This window comes from Crotalus tigris, unplaced genomic scaffold (genome assembly GCF_016545835.1).
Source record: "Crotalus tigris isolate CLP2741 ecotype Arizona unplaced genomic scaffold, ASM1654583v1 scf7180000018599.1079084, whole genome shotgun sequence".
NCBI lineage: Eukaryota > Metazoa > Chordata > Lepidosauria > Squamata > Viperidae > Crotalus > Crotalus tigris.
In genome coordinates this window covers 805,614-828,849 of record NW_024097097.1, presented here as the reverse complement: position 1 = coordinate 828,849, position 23,236 = coordinate 805,614, and the positions used below count along the sequence as shown (strand labels likewise).

The 23,236-nt window shown below is 40.2% G+C and overlaps 2 protein-coding genes across 4 annotated transcripts in view; both read right to left on the bottom strand.

The window, feature by feature from the left end:
* LOC120313319 overlaps positions 1-19,715 on the bottom strand; it is a 38,763-nt gene extending 19,048 nt beyond the window's left edge. For all 3 annotated transcript variants that reach the window (XM_039355113.1, XM_039355111.1, XM_039355110.1), the window contains exon 1: positions 19,414-19,715. In XM_039355113.1, the coding sequence (XP_039211047.1) occupies positions 19,414-19,463 (50 nt within the window). In that variant the 5' untranslated portion in view covers positions 19,464-19,715. The remainder of the gene's footprint in view (positions 1-19,413) is intronic.
* CCDC42 (coiled-coil domain containing 42) overlaps positions 1-23,236 on the bottom strand; it is a 64,761-nt gene that overhangs the window by 2,172 nt on the left and 39,353 nt on the right. The gene's annotated exons all lie outside the window — the stretch shown is intronic.

The following is a 23,236-nucleotide window of genomic DNA, read 5'->3' as shown; positions in this document are numbered from 1 at the left end:
AGGAATTAGATTTCCCACCTTTCCAAGCAATAGTGTGGAGAGTTTGGAGAACTGACACAGTATATGAATAGACCATGCATGTATGCACATGCAAACCATCAGGCACAATATATAATGGCCTTGGGGCTCAAGCAAGTGCCAGCCCTTGTTCACATAGATGTTAAGAAAATTTGTTTGCAAGCTATCAAGCCAGACTACATAAAAAAAAATTAGAATTATGCATCACTAGTATCCAATGTGGTTTTACTGGGGGATGTTTTTCCCCTCCAAAGGACAAAACCAACCCCTCCCCCAATCTTTCCATCTCCATCTCCATCTTGGACTGCAAGCATTTTGGAACAGAACCCTATCAAAGTCCTTCACTCCCTATGGAGGCATGTAACAGCAAAGACCAACCCCAACTGCTCTTTAGATTAGAAGAGATCAACCCCGACTGCTCTTTAGAAGGCCAGATCCTGAAGTTGAAACTCAAGTACTTTGGCCACCTAATGAGAAGGAAGGATTCACTGGAGAAGAGCCTAATGCTGGGAAAGATTGAGGGCAATAGAAGAAGGGACGACAGAGAATGAGATGGCTGGATGGAGTCACTGAAGCAGTAGGTGTGAATTTGAATGGACTCCAGAAGATGGTAGAGGACAGGAAGACCTGGAGGAACGTTGTCCATGGGGTCGCGATGGGTCGGACACGACTTCGCAATTAACAACAACAGCAAAGTCAATGGTCCCAGAAGACACAGTGTCTTCCTTAGATACATTTATTAATTTTATTTATAATAATAATAATAGTAATAGTAAAGTTGGAAGGGACCTTGGAGGTCATCTAGTCTAACCCCCTGCTCAGGCAGGAAACCCTACACCATTTCAGACAAATGGCTGTCCAGTCTCTTCTTAAAAACTTCCAGTGTTGGAGCATTTACTGCTTCTGGAGGCAGGCTGTTCCACTGATTAATTGTTCTCACTGTCAGGAAGTTTCTCCTTAGTTCTAGGTTGCTTCTCTCCTTGATTAGTTTCCACCCGTTGCTTCTTGTCCTGCCTTCAGGTGCTTTGGAAAATAGCTTAATTCCCTCTTCTTTATGGCAGCCCCTGAGATATTGGAATACTGCTATCATGTCCCCCCTTGTCCTTCTCTTCGTTAAACTAGACATACCCAATTCCATTAAATAGTTATAACAGAAGAAATTACTGATAAAATCTCTTTCTCTTCTCCCCCCCTCATAATTTGTTGGCTTAAATAAGTTTTTATTTGATCTTAACTACAGCAGGAGAAAAAATCAGTTCAGCTATCTAGATCTCCGCATACCCATGGACAGAAGAAAAAAAGTAATGCTTATGTCATTCATGTACATTATCATTTTCCAACAGGAATGCTCAGCATTTTTTCTCTTCATCTCTCTTTTAAAGATTTTTATAGTATTTTCTAAAGACAAGAAGTATTTGAGAAGATTACTTTGTAAAATATTCTCCAGTTTGGTGGCATTGATTTTTATTCTTTTTAAATCTGTTCGTGTAGGAGAAGGACTGGAACCTGAAGGCAGAGTGAAAAGGGGGATCAGCCTAGAATTATTACATAATGACAAGTGAATTAAGTCCAAATCCCCCTTGAGTACCTTTGGCCCTTATCAACTCTAACCAAGTGTTGACCATTAGTTGAGAAGATTCCTGTGCATAGGCTCTAGCAATAAATCAGTTTAATTGAACTTCCCATGTGGACCTGGTCTTTTGTCCTGACAGTTTGTTAATAGACTGACTGTAGGAAAGTAAACTCCAGTGAGAAGCTACTAGACAACAGCTTTGCTGTTTTTGTAAACCTCAAGTTAATGGAGAGAAATGGAAAATATCAGAAGTGGTGGTCATATTATAAATGAGGAGGATCAGCATATTCATTGAAAAATATAGGGTGAAGGCATAGTACCCAAAACCTTTCATGCTCTCTGACTAACATTACCAGATCTGTAAGAAGCCATCTGACCACTGGGTGGCACTGGCAATAAAGGGATGCAGATATCTTTAACTCTTTGCCACCATCCAGTGGCCACCATGATTTTAACAGGCCATACAGTACTTGCCCTTCCCTTGGGAACATCCTCAGAAGATTTTTCTCCATTACTCCAATTGCAAGGTCTGCCCTGGTTTACCAGATCTGTAAGAAGCCATCTGACCACTGGGTGGCATTGGCAATAAAGGGATGCAGACATCGTTAACTCTTTGCCACCATCCAGTGGCCACCATGATTTTAACAGGCCATACAGTACTTGCCCTTCCCTTGGGAACATCCTGAGAAGATTTTTCTCCATTACTCCAATTGCAAGGTCTGCCCTGGTTTTGCCACATTACACTGGAAGGGCTGATGCTCTGACAATGTCTGCACAGGCCCAATATCTCTGGAACTCATTCTCTTTAATTGCAAGAGACAGCCAAATGCTCCAGGGCCAAGAATGGGAACAACCTCATCTAGTGAGTCCTGGAAGCTCAGAAGGGGAAATGAAGGAAGGTGGAGTGAGGGTTACAGCAGCCCTGGCTTGTGATAACCAGCGTATTGCTGCAGGAGGCATATGCTCAATATTGTGGCTGCTTCCCCTTGGAACTAGAAAAAGAGAAATTTTATCCCATTTTATGACAGCTGCTTTCCTGGTCCCCTAGTTTCTTCTTGAGACAAATTCATTGAAGGGTTTAATAGAACGTGAGAGGAAAAAGATCAGAAGTAGATTGAATTTCCAGAATATGAAAACAGAAATAAAAATAGGGCACTAGCTCCTCAAATCCCACTTTAGATGTTACTTAAGGCATCAGAAATCTCTTTTTCATCTTCTTCCTTTCCAATGAAACCAAACCCTACAATACATACACAGTGTCATCAGGCAAATGCTTTTTCCAAAGCCAACTCCTAATTTCAGAAATGGTGGTTACCAATGCTGGAATCTAAGCAGGTTCAGAGAACATTTCCTTTATAAAAAAAACAAGCTGCTTCTGGTCTATAGACTAAACGAGAGAAAGAGTCTCTCCAACCACAGGGCTATCACTATTACTTCTGCACAGACCTGTTCCCAGTGAAATCACCAAGTTTAAGAAGATTCCCACAATATCAGCATTTCTCCTTCCATCCTCCATCTCTGGATGAGGTCTCTATTTAAAAATTAAAAAGAAGCCTCTTTTCTCCCTTCCTTGTGCTAATGGATTAAAATAAAATGATTTTACTGTTGAAGCAAGACATGTTCAACTTCTCTGGCCCATTTGTGCTTGATCTCGGACATTTGGCTGGCTTTGGAATCCTGAATATCATGATATTAAAAAAAAAGTAGAAAGGCTCCAATTTGCTGAGAGGACTGTCTATGTTTAATTTTAGCAGTACACTGTTTCTATCATCCCCCTTTCACCTAAACAGGACTCTGTCTTCCTAAACAACTTGCCTAGACAAGTCTTGTTCTCCCGGAGACCTCAAAGTCTGAACAGATAGGGGTACAGGTGGCAGACTCTCAATAGAAAGCTTATTCATTTTTTCAAATGCTATAGTGGTTGTGAATGTGCTATGAATCTTAACGTATCTTAATATTTTACAGATTGAAAATGGCTATTTTAGATGCTATTTTTTCAGCTGCCTTCAGATGAACTTGTCCTACAACTTAAAAAGGGTTAAAGACTTGAGGAGAAAGGAAGACAGACACAGTTTTACCTCAGATTCTGCTGCTAATTTTCACAGGGGAAACATTTGACTGGTAGACTTGTCCTTGGTCTGTGTATTCATTGCACAAAGATAGCACAAGGGGAGGTGAGTATTCTAGTCACAGAATAACCAAAGGGCAGCAAATGTCTCTTATTGAATTCATTTATGGATAATGTGATTTATGACCACAATGGAGCCCTGAATTCCTGTAAATCATCTAACAGTCATAAATTGAGGCATCCATGTGACCAGACCCGATTTTACAACTTACTTTGCAGAGGTTGTTAAGTGAATCCATGTAGTTCTATGGGTTTTTCCTGGAAAGTGGCTGAAAAGCCAGAAACTGCAAAACAGTTGTAAATCACAGTCATGTGACCACTGAACCCTGCTGTAAAGGTGAGCCCATTGCCAACTTTTTGTTGTCATGTGAATGTGGGAGAGATGTGTGAAGCTCTTGAACTCTGAATCCCAGTTATAAGTAGCTTCTGGTGGGTCCTTCATAACTTCAAACAGTCGCTAAACAACCAATCATTAAGCAAAGAGTATCTGTACTGTTGTTGTTGTTATTGTTGTTTTGGTAATATAGGGAAGCTTAGCTTTTCTGCTTCAGACAATGAAATGTCTGTTTCCATTTGAATTACATGATTCCTGGATTTGGACTAAAGCAAGAATGTTCACGCTAACAGTAAAAATATATTTTCTCCATCTGTATTTACAGCCTTCTGTTGAGGCAACTGTCCAGGAGGATTCCAGACACTGAAAATATATAGGATACTTATGTCAAAGTTTAATGATTTTTTTAAAAATGTATTTTCAGCAAACAAAGTAGAAAAGCTTCACAATTTTTATGTTTGTCAGAATTTAAGCTTGATTTAAGTTTAAATAAACAAGCCTATATGCAAAATGTAGACAGTGGAAATTTGTTTCTCACTTTATCTTAAACATTCTCATAAGACAGCTGTTAAATATAATTCAGTTGAGTCAGTTAAAAAAAAAGGAAGATGGAAACACCACACTGGAGGTGGTGCCATAGAAAATCCCGCCAAATGTGAAGAAACCAAAGGAGTACTGCTAGTAAAGTTCATGGAGCATGGTTCGACCATCAATTCAGAAGTCTACTGTGAAACATTACAAAAACTCAGATGAGCCATCCACAACTAGCATCAGGGCATGGTGACTTCCAGTGTGGTGTTGATTCATAATAATGCTTACCCGCACACCGCTAGACACACCCAAGAACTTTTGAAGAAGTTCTGTTGCGATGTTTTTGATCACACACACCCCCATAGCCCAAATTTGGTGCCGAGCGACTATTACTAAGGAATTTAAACCTTGTAAGACGTTATGACAAGTGCCTCAATTTGAATGGCAATTATGTCAAAAAGTAATGTAATGTCATAGTTTTCTAATGTGTATAATAAAAGTTCTGTATCTGCGAGTGTCTGTCATTGATAACCAAATGGAGGTTTATTTCCGAATTGCCCTCGTAATCAATCTTCTGTTCATATTAATCAACATACCCCCAACTGAAATAGCTTGTGCACCAAGTTGGACAAAACAGGTATTTGGGAATTTTCAGACCATTGCTTACAATGTTGATCTTTCCAACTTTCTTTTTCAACCCAATCTTCTTTCATTTGTCAAAATCTCTGTTTTTATTAATCAGCTAGAAAGCTGACAGAGGGTGATGGAAATCAGTTGAGTTGTAAGCAATGTATTTCCAATTCCAATTGATGATGGAAGCTGTCAATGTTATTGTATGGGTGCATTTATTTGAAAGTAGCCTTGATACATATAGAAATGAAGATTAAAGCCAGCAAGAACATTTCATAGTTTACAAGCTAAATCTGAAAGTCTATAGAGAAATGAAGAAATCATCAAAACTTGGCTGGAACAGCTCTTGATCCCAGCTTCAAACTTAACAAAAAATTTTGGGCAGACTTTCTAACATTATATCAGGTCAGTCTTAGATTTATGGCAAAGCTAAGAATAGCATTCACATTGTCTGAATGCCACACTAGCCCTCTATAATGCTGTCCCACCCTTCTCTGACCACTGATTCTTGATAAGCAGATTGCCTCTATGGCCCCTTGGCTTCAGTACAATATCCTGGTGCCTTTGGCTTAGTTACTTTTTATCAAATAACCCTTCCTTTCTCTTCCCTTCTTGGTTGTGTTGCGCGTTTCCAAAAAGCATTTCTGATAAGCTCCCCTGCAAAAATCTTCAGCAAAATAACAGCTTACTGTGAGAGTTGTTAAGTCAAAGAGGTTATAACAAGCGGCCATAATGTTCTTTTATTGGGGCCAGAAAGTCTGAAAGGAAGAAATAAATTCAAAGATATTGATGGAAAAGTGAAAGGATATAAGATTGGCAAAGGGGTCTTTTTCTTATCTCAGGAGACAAGAAAGTGGTAAAGACTTTGACTAATAACAGCCCATTGGCGTCTTTTGGGAGCAACATCCTCTGCATGCAAGATTTGTGTTTTCCAGGGGACAGCCTGGAGGAATTCAGAAGAGGGGTACCATGTTGAGCACATGCTGAAACGCATTTCAGAGGTGAAAACAAAGTCTGACCAAGTCAGTTCTGGCTGAGTTGCATATTTAAAATCTACTATAAGGCCACTTTCCCACTAGTGCCTTATGGTATCTTTAAGAGTCATCCAACCATTGTGCTGCAAAAGAGCATCAGTGAGGATGGACTTCATGGTGTTAATAAGCCACCCTAGGCCACTAGTAGAGAAATAGCACAAGTTGGTTGGGTAGCTGCTTTTTTTTTTGCTTCTCTCTGGTCATGTCCTAACCATATTCTCTTTGTAAATTGACTAAATTGTTTATTTGCTACTTCCTTACTTATTCTCATCTACTGGGTCTTCTCCTGCCCACAGATACTGTCATCTGCTTATCAGAAGAAGGAAAGCTATCAGTCAAAATCACCCTTTGTTCTTATTAGTGATCTAGTAATTTTTATTCTTCGTTGTGTACTTCTGATTGTTTCTGTCTATTCCTAGAGTCCCTTGCCAACTTTTTGAACCAAAGAACCTGCCAAGAACCTTGAATGAAACCCATCTTGTCCTTATGGTAGTTTATCTCAGTATATAACAGAACCACAGTAGCTAGACCAACTTTCTGGTACAGTATAAGGATTTATTTTCTTTTATACCTCAAAACCTCTCTCTTCATTTTTTTATGTATATTTTTATTTAAAAAAAAACATTGAGCTATCAGTGAATTTTTATGCACTTTTAAAGAATCACTCTCCCCCACCCTAAGATTACATAGAAATATTTTTCTGTGCTTAGTTAAATTTGCTTCAGAGCAGGCTGGATTGTTCTTTCATTCCCCACCAGTTTGGTTATCTTGCAGTTTTGGAGACTCATTTGTGCCAGGATCAGAGGAAATGGGGTGGGCAGAATTCCTCACTATTTTAATTTCCTGTCATATTTTGCAAGGAGGTTACAGAATGGAGGGAAAGAGACTGAATTTCTGCCATTACAGGAACACTGTTGAAGTATGCAAGTGCTTTATATTACTTTGCTGGAGACTGTCTTTCTATTTGAACATCAGTCTAGTTTAAAGCTTAAGAAAAAATAAAGGCCTTGAAGTTATCACTCAATAATAGTTGAGCAGGGAATGCCACTCCTTTGATCAGTGTTTCCACTGATGACACTACTATGATCATTTATTAGACTTAGAAAGCACATATCATCGATTCCATTTAGATTTATGGTAGCACACAAACAAAAATTTAAAGTTCCCTGGTTCAGTATCACTATAAGAATCAAATAAGTATAAACAATAAAACTACTATAACCAAATATTAAAGTATATATGGTAAACTCTAATAAAAACTCAATTAATACTTTTAAATAATATAATTAAAATCAGAAAGTGTAACTCTCTATAATCACATAAGACCATCAGCAAGCAACCCTCAACCACTGAAGACCCTCCAAAATAACTTGGTCTTTAATGCTTTCCAGAAGACTCTCATGTTAAGTCCACTGGAAGGAAGTTGTTCCATAATGTCAGAGGCATGACCCAAAAACCAGTCTTGTGAATTCATCTCTCCTTATTTTGTAGAAATATGAGCTCAATAAATGTACAGAACAGATTGGCAGTGAGGGTACCTAGGTGGTTAAACCATGTAGGGCTTTATGGAACAAAACTAGCACTTCGCATTGCATTCAAAAACCTGTTAGCTATCAATGAAGCATAACTGTGATATGTTGGTGGTTGTTAGAACTTGCCAGCAACCGGGTTGTTGCATTTTATATCCGTTATAACTTCTGGGTGGTCTTATTACAAGGATTTCACAGTCCAAGTAAAGGCCAAAGCTGAGTGAGTTTTCTCACCACACAGCCTCCACCGGCCTGTCCACCTGGATTCAGTGACAGCAACAGCAAGCAGTGTGTTTGACAGTTACATCTAGAATGCCAGGCCATTCCAGGGTTGCTCATATCTGATAACAGTTATCTAAGCCGTGGTTACATCTTGACTTGATTACCACAATGAATTCTATATGGGCTGACCATAGGAGAATGGCAGGAAACTTCAGCTGGTGAAAATGTGGCAGCCAAACTGCTAACCAATATACAGTGCTGCAAAAGGTATTAGGTGCATGTTGGAAAAAAACTGCACAAGTTCTCATTTCTTCTCCAGACCCAATTTAAAATGTTGGGATTCACTTTTGAAGTCCTAAAATTCTTGGAATCTGTCTATCTGAATGGCTTCTTACAATATCTGAAACGGCAAAATCTTAACACGGCCTTCAGTTTCCGGAGGCTGTTTATGGGACACATGGGAGAGGACCTTCTCATTGCTCCCGAATGATGGAATGTACTTCCACAGGCATTGCATCCAGTTCCCACCTCTTTTGCTTTTAGGAAAAATGTCATGATTTTGTTCTTAGTCAAGCTTTTATCAGTTTAAAGCAGTTAATATGACTTCTGTTTTTAATCAGATTTTCTCTGTTTACTTTTTATTTTTTTTATAAGTATTACTATCAGCTGCTTTGAGTGTCTCTTGAATGGAAAGGTAGAATAACATTTCTGTACATAAACAAATAATCAAAGTCAAAGTCCTTAAAAGAATGAAAGACACTCACAAAGCTAACTGGATTTAAGAGAGAGAGAGAGAGAGAGAGAGAGAGAGAGAGAGAGAGATCCACTTCATCCCAAAATGATTTCAAGGAAGATGAGAGAGCAAGCTCATCAGCAGAGAGAGTGTTTTTTCAAGACCAAAAAAAAAAAAAAAAAAATCAAGTTTGTGTGTCAGAAAGCAAAATAAAAATGTTTTACATATTTTTAGAGTAGAAAATGGGGATAAAAATATTTGAAGCAACCAAATAAATAACCTATCTTTCTGATCGTCCTGTATATTCACTTGAGATGGAAAGAGCAATACCAAGAATTGTAGCTGGACCTGCACCAATGGCTGCACAGGTCATGAATCTGGTTCAGGTGTGTGGTGTTCTGGCACCTGACATGTACCTGAGGCCATCTCGAAGGTGTTTTTTCTTCAGAAGGCAACTGGACTGTTTCTTCCTTGAGGAAGAAAAAGAAGAAAACATTTTGCTTCTCATCCAAGAAGTTTCATCACTTCTGGATTCATTCAAGAAGCTCCATGGATGAGAAGCAAAAAAATTTCTTCTTCCTCCTCAAAAAAACAACACCACACCACCACGGTCAAGTTGTCTATTGAAGAAAAAAGCACCTTTGAAACAACTACAGTATGACTTGGATGACTGAGAATCTCCACAGACATTTATCTGAGGCCATGTAGCAAGTCATGAGAGAATTTGGAGAACTTGGTGAAATTTGCCCAAGCCTTCCAACATTATCTAAGAAAAAACATCCACAAAGTGATTGTTTGGAAAATCAGATATTCTTTTTTCCTTTGTTTAACCTGAATTTTGTGAGCTATTTTTCACAGAATGAGCAAGAATGTCTGCAAGATCTACCCCTCTGTACTTTTTCATTTACTCTGCTGCCTGCATCCATTTGAAGGCAGTATTGTATCCCACATAAGAATTAGATCTGAAACCTGCAATTTTACTATTCAAATGATAACTCAATACTATTCCTGTTTTCTTACCATTCTAAATAATCTTGCTATTTATGGTTTCTCGGTCTAAAGGCATTCAGCTTGTGGATACATTGGGAATGCAGATGACATTTCCTGTTATTTTGTAGATAGTGCAAACAAAAAAAAAATAGATGGTAAAATTGAAGGAATATATACAGAGTAATAAGATAAAAACATTTTGGGGCTTAGCTAAGGGAGACAGCTGTTAATAAGAGATGATTCCAAGGTATCTGGGATGTGCAGAACACTCTGGGATGTCCTCAGATCAGCTTGCTCCAAGACACAGTGCATTGTCAGAAGATTTTAGAATTTAAGTGGCTGTGGTGTGGTTACAGTCAAACTATATATGTTAGGATAGGCTAGATTTAAGGATCTGAATGATATGTTGCTTGATTCCCTTGTGTACGGGTAGTCCTCAACTTATGACCACAATTGAGCCCCAAATTTTTGTTGCTAAGTGAGAAATTTGTTAAGTGAGTTTTGCGCCATTTTACAACTTTTCTTTCCACATTTGTTAAGTGTATCCCTATAGTTCTTAAATTAGTAACACTGTTGTGAAGTGAATCTGGCTTCCCCATTGACTTTGCTTGTCAGAAGGTCGGAAAAATTGATCATATGACCCTAGGACGCTGCAACGATCATAAATATAAGCCAGTTGCCAAGCGTCTGAATGTAAATCACATGACCACGAGGATGCTGCAATGGATGTGTGAAAAACAGTCATAAGTCCCTTTTTTTGATGCCGTTATAACTTCAAACGGTCACTAAATGAATTGTTGTAAGTCGAGGACTATCTGTAAACCATCTGGAATCGAAGCTGATTTAAGAATTCCCTTTCTGGATTTCAACTCTTCTGCGTGATCCATGTCAATCATCTGATATTGGGTTAGCCTGTTATTTATCACAGCCCCGGACTGGCAGACCCCCTGTCTTCTTTACCCCTCCCATCCATGCTGGGACAGCAAGCTCCTGTTATTTTCTTTTCATTGTTGAGCTTTTGAGGACATGTTGTTGTTGTTGTTAATTGCGAAGTCGTGTCCGACCCATCGCGACCCCATGGACAACGTTCCTCCAGGTCTTCCTGTCCTCTACCATCTTCTGGAGTCCATTTAAATTCACATCTACTGCTTCAGTGACTCCATCCAGCCATCTCATTCTCTGTCGTCCCCTTCTTCTATTGCCCTCAATCTTTCCCACCATTAGGCTCTTCTCCAGTGAGTCCTTCCTTCTCATTAGGTGGCCAAAGTATTTGAGTTTCAACTTCAGGATCTGGCCTTCTAAAGAGCAGTCGGGGTTGATCTCTTCTAGGACTGACCGGTTTGAACGCCATGCAGTCCAAGGGACTCACAGAAGTCTTCTCCAGCACCATAGTTCAAAGGCCTCAATTCTTTGGCGCTCAGCCTTTCTTATGGTCCAACTTTCACAGCCATACATTGCAACTGGGAAAACCATGGCCTGGGCTATACGCACTTTTGTTGGCAGGGTGATGTCTCTGCTTTTTAGTATGCTGTCTAGATTTGCCATAGCTTTCCTCCCCAGGAGCAAGCGTCTTTTAATTTCTTGGCTGCAGTCCCATCTGAGGTGATCCTGGAGCCCAGAAAAATAAAATCTGTCACTACCTCCATTTCTTCCCCATCTTTTTGCCAGGAATTGAGAGGGCCGGATGCCATGATTTTGGTTTTCTTAATGTTGAGTTTCAAGCCAACTTTTGTACTCTCCTTCTTCACCCGCATCAAGAGGCTCTTTAGTTCCTCTTCACTTTCTGCCATCAGAGTGGTATCATCTGCATATCTTAGGTTGTTGATATTTCTCCCGGCAATCTTAATTTGAGGACATAGAGCACCCATTGGTAGATTTTTTGTGAGAGCTGCTTGGTGGATAGTCTTCTTGCTCAATACCTTTCTCTCTATTGCAGCCACTGGTGGATTAGTTATAAACAAATATAACCCCGCCCCCAACGGTTGATCATTTCTTCCTCGTGTTTTTTAATAGGTGACGTTTTCACTTGAGTTGGAAGGGAAAGACAGCAGGACTCTTGTTGGTTTTCCTCATTTAACAAAAGGAGGAGTAAAAGTTAGCCTTTGTTCTGTCCATGAACTTGCAAAGAACTCCCCCCTCCAGCTTTTCACTGCTCTACTGGTAAATTTATTTTTTTTTTAAAAAAAAAAAGTGCTGCAGAGGCAGCAAGCAGTGACCATAGAGAAGAAGGCAATCTTGCCACAGCGGTGAGGAACCAATCCGAGCAAAAGGTGAAACGAAGTGCAACCAGCAAACCAGACGGTCCTGCTTCCAGAACAATTCCGAAAACACTATTTTTGGTGCATAGCAGTAAAAGAGGAGGGGTCCACCTTCCACCTATCCACCTTCCAAGTGGGCTCGGAGAGGTAGATGGATAGAGCATGAAGTTGTGCATTTCTGCTCACACTGGGGCAAGTTACTCGTATAGACCAGCCAGAAAAAGCAGGCAGCCATTCACAACATCTGTGAGCAAGCCAAACATTTAGTGTAGGTGTAATCCAGATGGATTTGCCTGATCTCTTTGAAGAAACTCAGACTGGATTTAGCAGTCTCTTTCTTTAACCAAAGAACAGTGCTGGGCTTCCCCCCTCCCCCCCAACCACTATGGAGCAATCCAGCCAACATCTGTGTTGTGGCTTCTCAATCCCTTTCCCTCAGAGAGGAATGCAGCTTTGCCAAAGGAAGGCCAGAGTTCTGTAAGAAATAGCCTTTTTGTAACTGTGTTTTCTGCTCTGGCCATTTTGAATTAATTAGGGAATGTGATAGAGACTATAAATACCTCCCTCCTATATGATTGATGGTCTATTTGTGCTGGATTGGAATGTGCCTAATCTCTAATTGGGAGCCCACCATCTGGTTCTATTGATTTGCCTGCCAGAAGTCCAATTGTTCTCTCTGCCCATATAAGGGAAAATTAGGTACATGGAAGGCCAGCCAGACCTTCTGCCTACTGTGACATCACTACTTGGCCCAGGCAACTGAGAGTTTGTCTGCAGCCTTCGGGTGGAATTCTGTTTACTGATTGTGTGAAACTTTAACTTCCACTTCCAGGCCAGCCCTTCCCTCCCCCTTGTTCGCTGGAGCCTCTCCTGTGTCAGTCACTCATAAACCCACACTGGGAAAGCAGAAGCTGTCTGACTTCCTGACTCTGCTGAAACAAATCAATGGGCTGCAAAGAGTCTTAATGGATGAAACCTCTTAATGGATGAAACAGGGTTTTCTTGATTTAGGGCATCCTAAACTACAGGCAACATGGGATGATTCCTGATCAAAGACTCTATTTTGATATGAATGGAATTGGATCAATCCAGACAGGAGAGACAGAGTCCCTAATGGATTAAAGACATGGTGGAAATATAGTGCAATGCACCAATAAAGAATGTATTGCTGAACAATGCTGGAAAATGGTACTTTTAAAATAAAAAGATGGTCCCTTCTGTGTCTTTTGAGCAGACCCCTTGATGTGAGTTGTGAAGAACGAGCTAGTAAATCTCCATCTTCCTGTTGGAATAGGCAATTGCTTTCTTTCAGTGTCCCCAGCACTCCCGTTTTGCAGTCCTTTCAATAGCACTGCCAAATTTCAATTCTGAAATGGGAAACAAATGGAGCATAGGCTCAGACAAGCTTTAGAATGATAAACGTAAAAGGAACCCCACCCCCCACCCCCGAACTTGGGAGGGTGAGAACAGAAATGCCTGCCTTCAGCTATTTATCAAACTTCCACCCATTCTGCATCATTGTCAACTTTAGCCACCCTCACCCCAACAAAATTTAAGCCAAGGAAAAACAAAATCTATTTGTGCTCTTGCAGACATATCATCACTTCCAGTATCAACTGTGAAAAATAAAATGCCTGGAGACCTAAGAGGAACTTAGAACAAATATTTTCAAAAGAAAAGAAATAGTTTAAACTATTAAGTACCCTGCCCTAACATGAAGAGTGATTGTAGTTTTCTTGGCAACAAAAAGAAAGCAGTTTCCCATTGCTGCCTTCAACTTTCCATTCTCATCCACAGACTTGGAATTTCTTAGTGGTCTCCTCTCTGAATAGAACCCAAATTGATGAATAGTTCAACTGCTTAGTTTTTCAAAATCAACCAAGGTCGGGGTCCAGTAGATGTTGCCCCTGCTCTAGGAGTCTTGAGTTGCAGGAACTTGGATGTTCAAAAATGTCACTGACAGTTTGGCTAAGGTTCCTTGGACGATCAAGAGCATCCTGTCATATTGCATTACAGTCTGATTTAGAAGTGTCACTGCTTCAGACAGGAAGGCAGTGCAGAGAGTGGTGAGGATGGCTGAAAAGATTATTGGCAGTTCCCTCCCTTCCATCCAGGATATAGCACATAAGCGTTGCTTGAGCAGGGTCCGCAAGATTGTCCGCAAGATTGTCATCCTCTTCACGACCTGTTTTCCTTGTTACCTTCTGGGAGGAGGCTCCATGGTATCCGAAGCAGAACATCCAGATTCAGTCACAGTTTTGTTCCATACAGTATTAACCTTGTGAACTCTAAAGCTTCTTCCTTCCGTTATGTATTCAAGATGGACAGTGATTAATATTTATATATTTCTTATATGTAAGGGTGTGGTCTATACATATATTGTATATAGTATGTTTAAATGTGTGTTATGTATGTTTACACTTTGAGAGCAAGCAACTAAATTTCATTTTTAATGTGTGCCATTTTTCCCACAGTAAAAAATGACAATAAAGTTTGTCTGTCTGTCTGTCTGTCTGTCTGTCTGTCTGTCTGTCTGTCTGTCTGTCTATCTATCTATCTATCTATCTATCTATCTATCTATCTATCTATCTATCTATCTATCTATCTGCAATAGAATCAAAGAAAATACCCCATGTGTTTTGCCAAACATGGAGAGCGAAAGGACCTGCCCTTCCTATTTAAAATCAGGCTTTGAGCATAACTACAGGGATAATCAATTTTTCGTTCTCTGTGAGCGAAGAACTGCATTATTTTCTTTTAGATGAGATGTGGGAGTCTTGGGCAAGTATTAAATGAATCTGAGTGGTTTTGTCTCATTGGTTTTTCTGGCCTGGTATTTGTGAACCCTTGAACTTAATGTGGAATATGGCTGATGGTGTTTTGTTGGTTGAAGGAGCCTAACTATGGCTTTGAAAAAACTAAAAATAGGAAATGTGCACCATATCATAGTATAAACTCTCTTTACTACAGCTGGCACAAATGTATCAATAAGAAATTAGCCTTGCAGCACCGGGATCGGGATAAACACAAGAAGCAGAATGGCATCACAGTTCACTTGCTGAGAATTATTGATGCAATACCTGCAGTAGAATATATCGAACTGGGACGAGCTCTTTAGCCACTTGATAAAATACACATCAAATAGTTGCATGTACACAGGTGTGGGATTGCAAGTCATTCTTTTAAGAAGACAAATGTGCTGGCTCTCTCCAGCTTCTCAGATGCTAATTATAAAGCTGGGGTGTAGCAGGGACACCTCAGGGGTAGGAGATTTCTTTAAAAAAATATTTTCTGTAGTAATTGTAATAAAGGGAGGAAAGAACAAAGTCTAGGATCATAGTAATGAACTATGGTTTCTAGCCTGTCTCCCTGGATGATATAATGCACAGTATTTGATATAAAAATTGAGATCAACAATTTACCCATTCATAAATTTGGCCTATCAATACATTTAATGCAGGGCAAAAAATGTAAACGGGAATGGTCTTCAGCTCTCACAAGCACTGCTAAATACCTCACCGTCAGCAGCTCCCATTTGGTCTGTTTCCTGCTTCATAAGATGGGGCTGGCAATTCTTCACTGAAGCTGAACAGAAATTGTGCAGCTTTTTCCCAGGTGATGAGCCTGGGAGATGAAGCATGGAATCTATGTAATCATTGCCAAAGGCTGTCCAGCACCATCTAGCACTTCACCAAGGTCACCCACCCAATCCCTCCCTTGAAATCAACCATTCCCTCTGCTTTATTCCCACATTGCCTGGCAAACGTACTTTAGGTGTGACAATAACTTTGTCATTTAGAAATTCAGTTTTGCCCATAGGTGCTAGAAAGTCCCGTTGACCCATAAGAAACAAACACTGAGAAAATGTGAAGGCCAAGGGAAAGTTTTTGAACCTCAGCTATATTTTTGGAATTAGCAGGTATAAAATACACTGTTTTTACTGATAGTTGACTGAAGAGAATGAACCTGTTAAATTCCTCTGGGCGCGGCAAGATTTGAAGCATCCCGTTAAGGAGTTTCTGGTCATATTCTTCTCTTTTAAGGATAAATCTACCTCTTTCTCTCTTTATCATAAGGCACTGCACAGCAGGGGCTTGAATATATGCTAGAAACAATATATGTGGTTAGGACTAAAGCCAGAAAAATATATCAGAATAGTGAAAGAATCTATTCAATATTCCCAGAGTTCAGAAGGGTTTATTATTCCATGAAACAAAGTGAAGCAACTACATCAGATGGCAAATGTAGAGGATCCTTAGCAGTGGCCTGCCAATTCTCAACCTCCAGCCATTCTCCTCTATTGGAGAGCTCTATATCTAGCACACATTGCCTGGTGCCCTTCATCATGATGGAGGACATTGCTTCATTGCCAGTATTAAATAAACTCTCTCAGTTCAGATTGTTTCTCTGTATAGTTTGATAGTTAGAGAATATCATGCTTTGTCTAAAACATGCCAAAACCAAATTTTTAAGTGTTTGATGGACTGAATCTACAGGGGCCCTTCATGCTCCTTGAAGTGCCTAGTTCTTTCTATCAGATTTTGCTAAGCATATGTTAGGGGATGTATTCCTTCCCCAAACATATTTACTTTTGATTTATGAGAAAGAAACCTTTGTAAACTGACCTTTGGTAATCTTGGCTCCTATTCTGTGGGCAAATAGCCAACCTGAACCCATGTTTAATTGTGATGCCCTGTCCTTGTGCTCAGAGATCACACTGTCCTTTCATGAGCCTGTCCATCTGAACTAGGCCCAGAATGGGCATCCATCCCCATACTAGTATTTTTCCATTTGCCCTGGCATTGCTAATATTTGCCAAGCCTTCTTCATTGCTCAAATACTTCAGTGATTTCTGCTGACATGACAAGAGATAGAAACAGAAAGATGAAGGAAAGTTTTATGGCATTTTCTGTGGAGTCCTAGTGACACAGAGAGGTGACTGGCCCTTGCTGTAGTAAGGTGCAGTGGCATGCAATGTACAAAAATGAAGATCTACACACTGTGCACTGTGTATGTACACGGAAGTGGGTTTCAGCTGTTGCAAAGGTGTCCAGGAGATTGCTAATCAGTGCAATAGATCAATTATACCTTTCAACCTATAGAACTTTTTAGTACAGTGGTCACTGAGTCATTTAATTATGTGACATTAACCTTAACCCTTCTGCAGCAGAGCTGAAAGGAAATTACCAAAGCAATCTATTATTACTTGTCCCTCATTTTATCTTCATTTTAGATTGTAGTTCAGAATAATCCATCTATTAGAAAAAAGAGAAGACAGGCTATTGATACACCCAGCTTCAAAGATACATTCATTTTTGTCAATCATTTCTAGGGAACTTATGGTCCACATACCAGATCTAAATTTGATCAAATCCATTCCACCAGATCATGCCCTTCTCCTGTCCCTTTACTACAATGATCACTTGATAAAGAAAGAATATTGGAAATGGGACATTTTTGACTTTTGTACATATAAAGGAAAACAAAAGGAGAGATCTACCGTAGTCATTTATGTTCCTCAATGTCCACAAAGAAAGAAATACTCTTGTTTTATGTGGGGGATGGGAGGGAGGGATGCGCTGCTTGGTCCAATATCACACTAACCTCCAATCAAAGAAGGTACCTTAAAATTTAAGAGCCAGTTTGGTCTAGTGGTTAAAGCACTAGGCTAGAAAGTAGGAGATTGTGAGTTTAAATCCCCACTTTAGCCATGAAAGCCAATTGGATGACCTTGGGCCAGTCATTCTCTCTCAGCCAAATCCACCTCACAAGGTTGTTGTTGTGGGAAAAATAGGAGGAGGAAGGTGTGTTGAACATGTTCACCACTTTGAGTTATTTGTACAAATAATAAAGGAGAGTTACCAATAAATAAAAATAAATAATACAATGTTTGAACCCAGCCTATATCTACAACTGCACTTTCTTACACTAGAATAATATTATTTAAGTGGAGGAAAAGAATGACTAAAAATGACAGCAGAGATTTCGTTTGTTTGAAGGCAAAACATTTGTATTTAAAAATTAGCAATTAGAGATATTAATCAGATGTATAAAAGAAGTAAACATTCCTTAAATGCAAATGGATTCCCTACATACTATTTATTACCCAGCAAGACAAAAATAAGTATTTAAAGTATAGTTTTAATGGAAAAATAATTGACTAAAAAGTGAAATCAGACACAAACACAAAAAAATAAATGTCTATAAATATTGTACATTAATCAGAATTTGACAAATGAGAACTTAGAAACCAATATTTGTGTTTTAGTAGGATTTTTTTCTGTCTTTGCATTTTTAAATAACAGATAATGGAGATTTTGGCACTAGCTTAGAGATTTTCATTCTAAATTATATTGTTAAAATAATTTAATCTACATAAATATAATTTGATGTCAATGGTTAACTTCTAATCAAAGATATATCGAGCACTAATGGTATAACCTTAGTAATTTCTTTGTCCCCAGCTATTGTATATCTGTACCACTTCCCCCTTCTTTTCCTTTCACTTTTTCCTTCTAAAAAATAACTAATGATATTGGTTTTAAAAAGGAAAAAAGAAACAAACATCCCTACTACAAATGCTCTTTCATGAACTTTCTTAAACTATTCTGATGTTCCGATCAGTTTGGGCTTTCTGAAAGTTCAGGTTCAATGCATTACACTCATGCGTGCTTATACAGCGGTACAGGTAGTCCTTGACTTACAACCACATTGGAACCCAAAATTTCTGTCGCTAAGTGAAACACTTATTAAATGAATTTGCCTCATTTTACAACCTTCCTTGCCACAGTTGTTAAGTGGATCACTGCAGTTGTTAAGTTAGTAACACGATTGTTCAGCGAATCTGACTTCCCCATGGACTTTGCTTGTCAGAAGGCTGCAAAAGGGGATCACATGACGCCGGGACACTCTTAAATATGAGTCGGTTGCCAAGCACCTGAATTTTGTTCACATGACCATGGGGATGCTGTAATGGCCTTAGGTATGAGAAACGGTTATAAATCACTTTTTTCAGTACCATTGCAACTTTGAATGGTCACTAAACAAAACGTAAGTTGAGGATTTACCTGTACTGCTGGCCGTTGTGCTACTGTTGGGGGCAAACATTGATCTCCCTGCCTCCTAGTTAAGATCCTGCTATTCTACTCCTGTCACTCAGCTGCTTCAGAAGCACTGAATCTCTGCGGTAGCAGATTAACAGAGAGCAGTGAGAGATCATTATAAATTGCCAGATTTTTTTCCCCTCAGTGAGGAGTGGACTGTAGCTTATCCACTGACCCCAAGAAATGGGGACTAAAGTCAGAGGCAGTGCATAAAATTGCTGGAGGGAAAAGGAGATGCATCTGTACAAAAACCTGACAGCTGAACGAGGCATTTTTCATTCATAATATCATGGAAATAGATTCTGATTAGGCTGTTGGAGAATTACCTACAGGAATTCAGGTGAAGCTAGATTCCAAGGAACAGAAGTGTTGATTTTCATGTACCAGAGGTGGCACTTGTGGGATTCCCTTCTTCAGTCTCCTCTGACCTTGAAGACATTGGGCTTCCTTCCTTCTCCTGCTTCCTGGAGAAGACAGGAAGTTTACAATGTGGGGATTGTATCCTGTGTCTGAAGAAAGCTTATTATGTGGAGTAATCCAGGTGTTTCCTGATTGCTTCATCGAAGAGTTGATGTTAAGTCTCTTTTAGTTATGCACTGGGAACGTATTATATAACTTGAAGATACATAAGCATGCCCTAATTGAGAAGATAAGATGACATGTTACATTAGGGATGTTACACTGTACATCAGACATGTCAAACTCGCGACATCACATGACATCACGCAACGTATCGGGACGGTTTTGCAATTGCCGGCAATGGGGTGGGTGCTGCTTCCAGATGATGCGTGGGCTGGCAGTTTGACACCCCTGCTGTACATACACTTACTCAGGGGCTTCTGTGTATCATGTGGCATTGCAAAAATATGTATAATCTCCTGAACTTCAGCTGTTGCCATGCCTTTTCCCTCTTGTATAGAGCAATGTTCTGTAATGAGAAGTTGCTATTTATTTAGGGCTAGATTTAGATCTAGTGTGCAAGAATCCAGATAGCTATTTGATGGTAGCAAAGAGGCCCACAAAGCTCTCTTTATTGTATTTAGACTTCTGCAACCTGAAGCTTATCTTTTCATTCACAAAATTTTTATCTTGTAGAAGAACAAGAATCCAAACCTCCTGAATTAGAAGACTTGGCCCTTTGCTTTGCGACACACTTGTTTTCCATTCGATGGTTTTTTAAAATAAAAATAATTTAATGCCAAGTAAATCCAGGCACTTGATAGGCATGTCTGAGGGCACATGGGTATTCCAGGGCACTATTGTTGGTGATTGCAGCCATAGGAAGAACAAATAAAAAGCACAGAATAATGGAAAAGATATAGCTAATGCAACAAATACTTTTTCTCAGCCTTCAACCAGCAGCTGCTAAGAAAACAGAGGCTCAGGCTTATACCTACATTCCACGACAAAGCTGTTAAAACAGGCCTCAGGTGAGATTCCCCAGCTGTTTTCTAGTTCTTTTTTCCCCTTGATTTTCTTAAAATCAAAATCTGAATTATTCCTATTGTTTGTTTCCCCCTCTCCACTTCCTGAGTAAATAAATGTTTGGCAAGTGCTCTTGGCTATCATTAACATTTTGATTCAAAGTTTCATAATATCTTTGCTAATTAAAAAAATTATGTGCAAATGGCCACTTAAAAAGGCTTAGATAAAGCCAATCATTTTACCCAGCTAAATGGACTACAGTTTACTTCTGAGCTAAATAATACGTTTGTTCAAAACTTGAAACATTCTTAATTTCTTTTGTTAGTTAAATTCTTCAGTGTCTTTCTAAGGACTATCTTATTTTGTTATGTGTCCTTTCAGATGAAGAGTATGCCCTTCAAGCACTCTAATGATCCTGGATGAACACCCAAAGTATCCTATAGGAACATGTGAGTCCTCTGTCAATTATAGATGAGTGCCCCAGTCAGCAATTTGTTAACAATCTCTGCTGTGTTGAATATGAGTAATTCAAGGGATGAGATTTATAAAATAGAAATATAATTTATGCTTCTTCTCTGTTAAGTGGTATAGAGTATTACCAAGACCCAAACTATTCGAAGGAATATGAATTAAGAACCAGAGGAGCAAAGAAAAAAGTTGAAAGAGAGCAGAAGCAACAAACAAATTCTATCTATCATCTGTCTGTCTGTCTGCCAATTGATGAGAGTTGGACACCCCCTCCCCAGCCCAACTAAGAAATAATCTAGGAACACCCCAACTAAACTGGGTCAACAGCAGCCTGAGGCTAAAACAGCAAACACTTGACACACACAATGAGGAACCAGCTAGCAGCAATCAGGACACAACAATAAAAGTAATTAACACCTTTTAGGCAAGAAAAAGGAACTAACAATAGTCACAAACCAGCAAATCAAGAAAGACAAATTTTAACTCACCAATTAGAAATGGTAAGTTTGTTACCAATCAGAAATGACAAGTTTGGAAACCACAAAAGGGTATAAAAACCCCTGTTTAAAGATCACTCTGTCTAGCTAGCCGGGGACTCGAGCTGAATTGTCACTCAATGCTGATCCTCGAAATAAAACCTCTTTCTGGTAGCTGGCTTCACGATCTATTTCTTCTGCACTGCGCTGTCAAGGAGAATCCCGGCTGGAAGAACCGAACGGGGGAATTCCTCCCAACAATCTGGCGACCACGAAGGGACTCCCAGCTCACCCAGCCACCGGACCGGGCCCGGAAGAGTCATCACCCAGCCGGCAGCGGACACTTTGATCCGTGGGGAAGCCTCCTCGGACCCTGCCCGGTCGGCATCGGGTAGCAAAGGGAGTTTTTGAGTCTTATGCTCGAACAGCTACCAGGAAAGAGGGTAAGTGCCACCAAATTTAAATATATTAGGTTAAAGGGTCTGGGGGAACAAAAGGAAGAATGCATGAGTGTGTATGTGAGGCATCCTCCTCTTAGAATCAGCTGGAGCTCGCTCCCTCCGTGTGCCCTCTAGCCGCACCCCAACCTGCTGCTAGCTCTAGTAGAGCCGTGACCAGTGGAATTCGGGAAAGCAAGGGGGGGGCACCGGAGCGTGAGACCTTCTGGTGAGAGAGGAGGACCGAGCGGGCAGAGAAAGAGAGAGAAAACTCTATTCTGGGCAAGCCAGGACCCCTTCTGCCAGTAAATATTAAAGCAGTAGCCCCGAGCAGAGGTGGCCGCTCACCTCCGAGAATCTGTATTGGGAAAGAATCTCGCAAGGAGACTTCGACTGTGTATTGGGAAAGAAGTCTCGCAAGGAGACTTCGACTGTGTATTGGGAAAGAAGTCTCGCAAGGAGACTTCGACTGTGTATTGGGAAAGAAGTCTCGCAAGGAGACTTCGACTGTGTATTGGGAAAGAAGTCTCGCAAGGAGACTTCGACTGTGTATTGGGAAAGAAGTCTCGCAAGGAGACTTCGACTGTATTAGGAGAAAGAAGTCTCGCAAGGAGACTTCGACTGTATTAGGAGAAAGAAGTCTCGCAAGGAGACTTCGACTGTTAGTGCCCTTTAACATTGAAAGGAAAATCCCGTTATAAAAGAATGGGGAGTTCCAATTCAAGGGCTGAAGTGGGTTTAAAACCCCGTTATAAAAGGTTGGGGAGTTCCAATTCAAGGGCCGAAGTGGGTTTCCCAGTTGAGAGCTTGCTCGAAGCCTGGGACAGGAATCAGCTTCCTGTCTAGGCTGGAATGAAGAAGAAGCGATTAGGGGAATTATGTAGGAAATGGGCTTTGCTTAAAGATGACCGCGGGAGACAAATTTGGCCCGAAGGTGGCACCCTAGAAATCAGAATACTAAAAGAACTTAGGTCAAGGATAGAGCCAACCCAACTACCGTACTGGTATTGCTGGGTCGAACTGTCCAGACAGAGGAACCCGACCCAAGTCAACTTGGACCCCCAGCCTCCCTTAGATAACCCTGAACCGACCTTCATGGCCCCGAGGGGCCAGACAGGACACATTTTAACCCACACCCCTTTCTCCCCGTCCGATTTGGTTGTTTGGAAAAAGGATACTGCCACCTTTCGTGCGGATCCTCAAACCGTTATAGAGACCATAAAGTCTATTGTAGACACTCACAATTGGATTTTGCTGCTTCTGGTCTTTCCTAGACGCAGAAAGGATCTGTTTAATTGGCAGAACCTGGAAAGCATGGGGGTTGGCCAGAGCACAGAACCTTTTGTT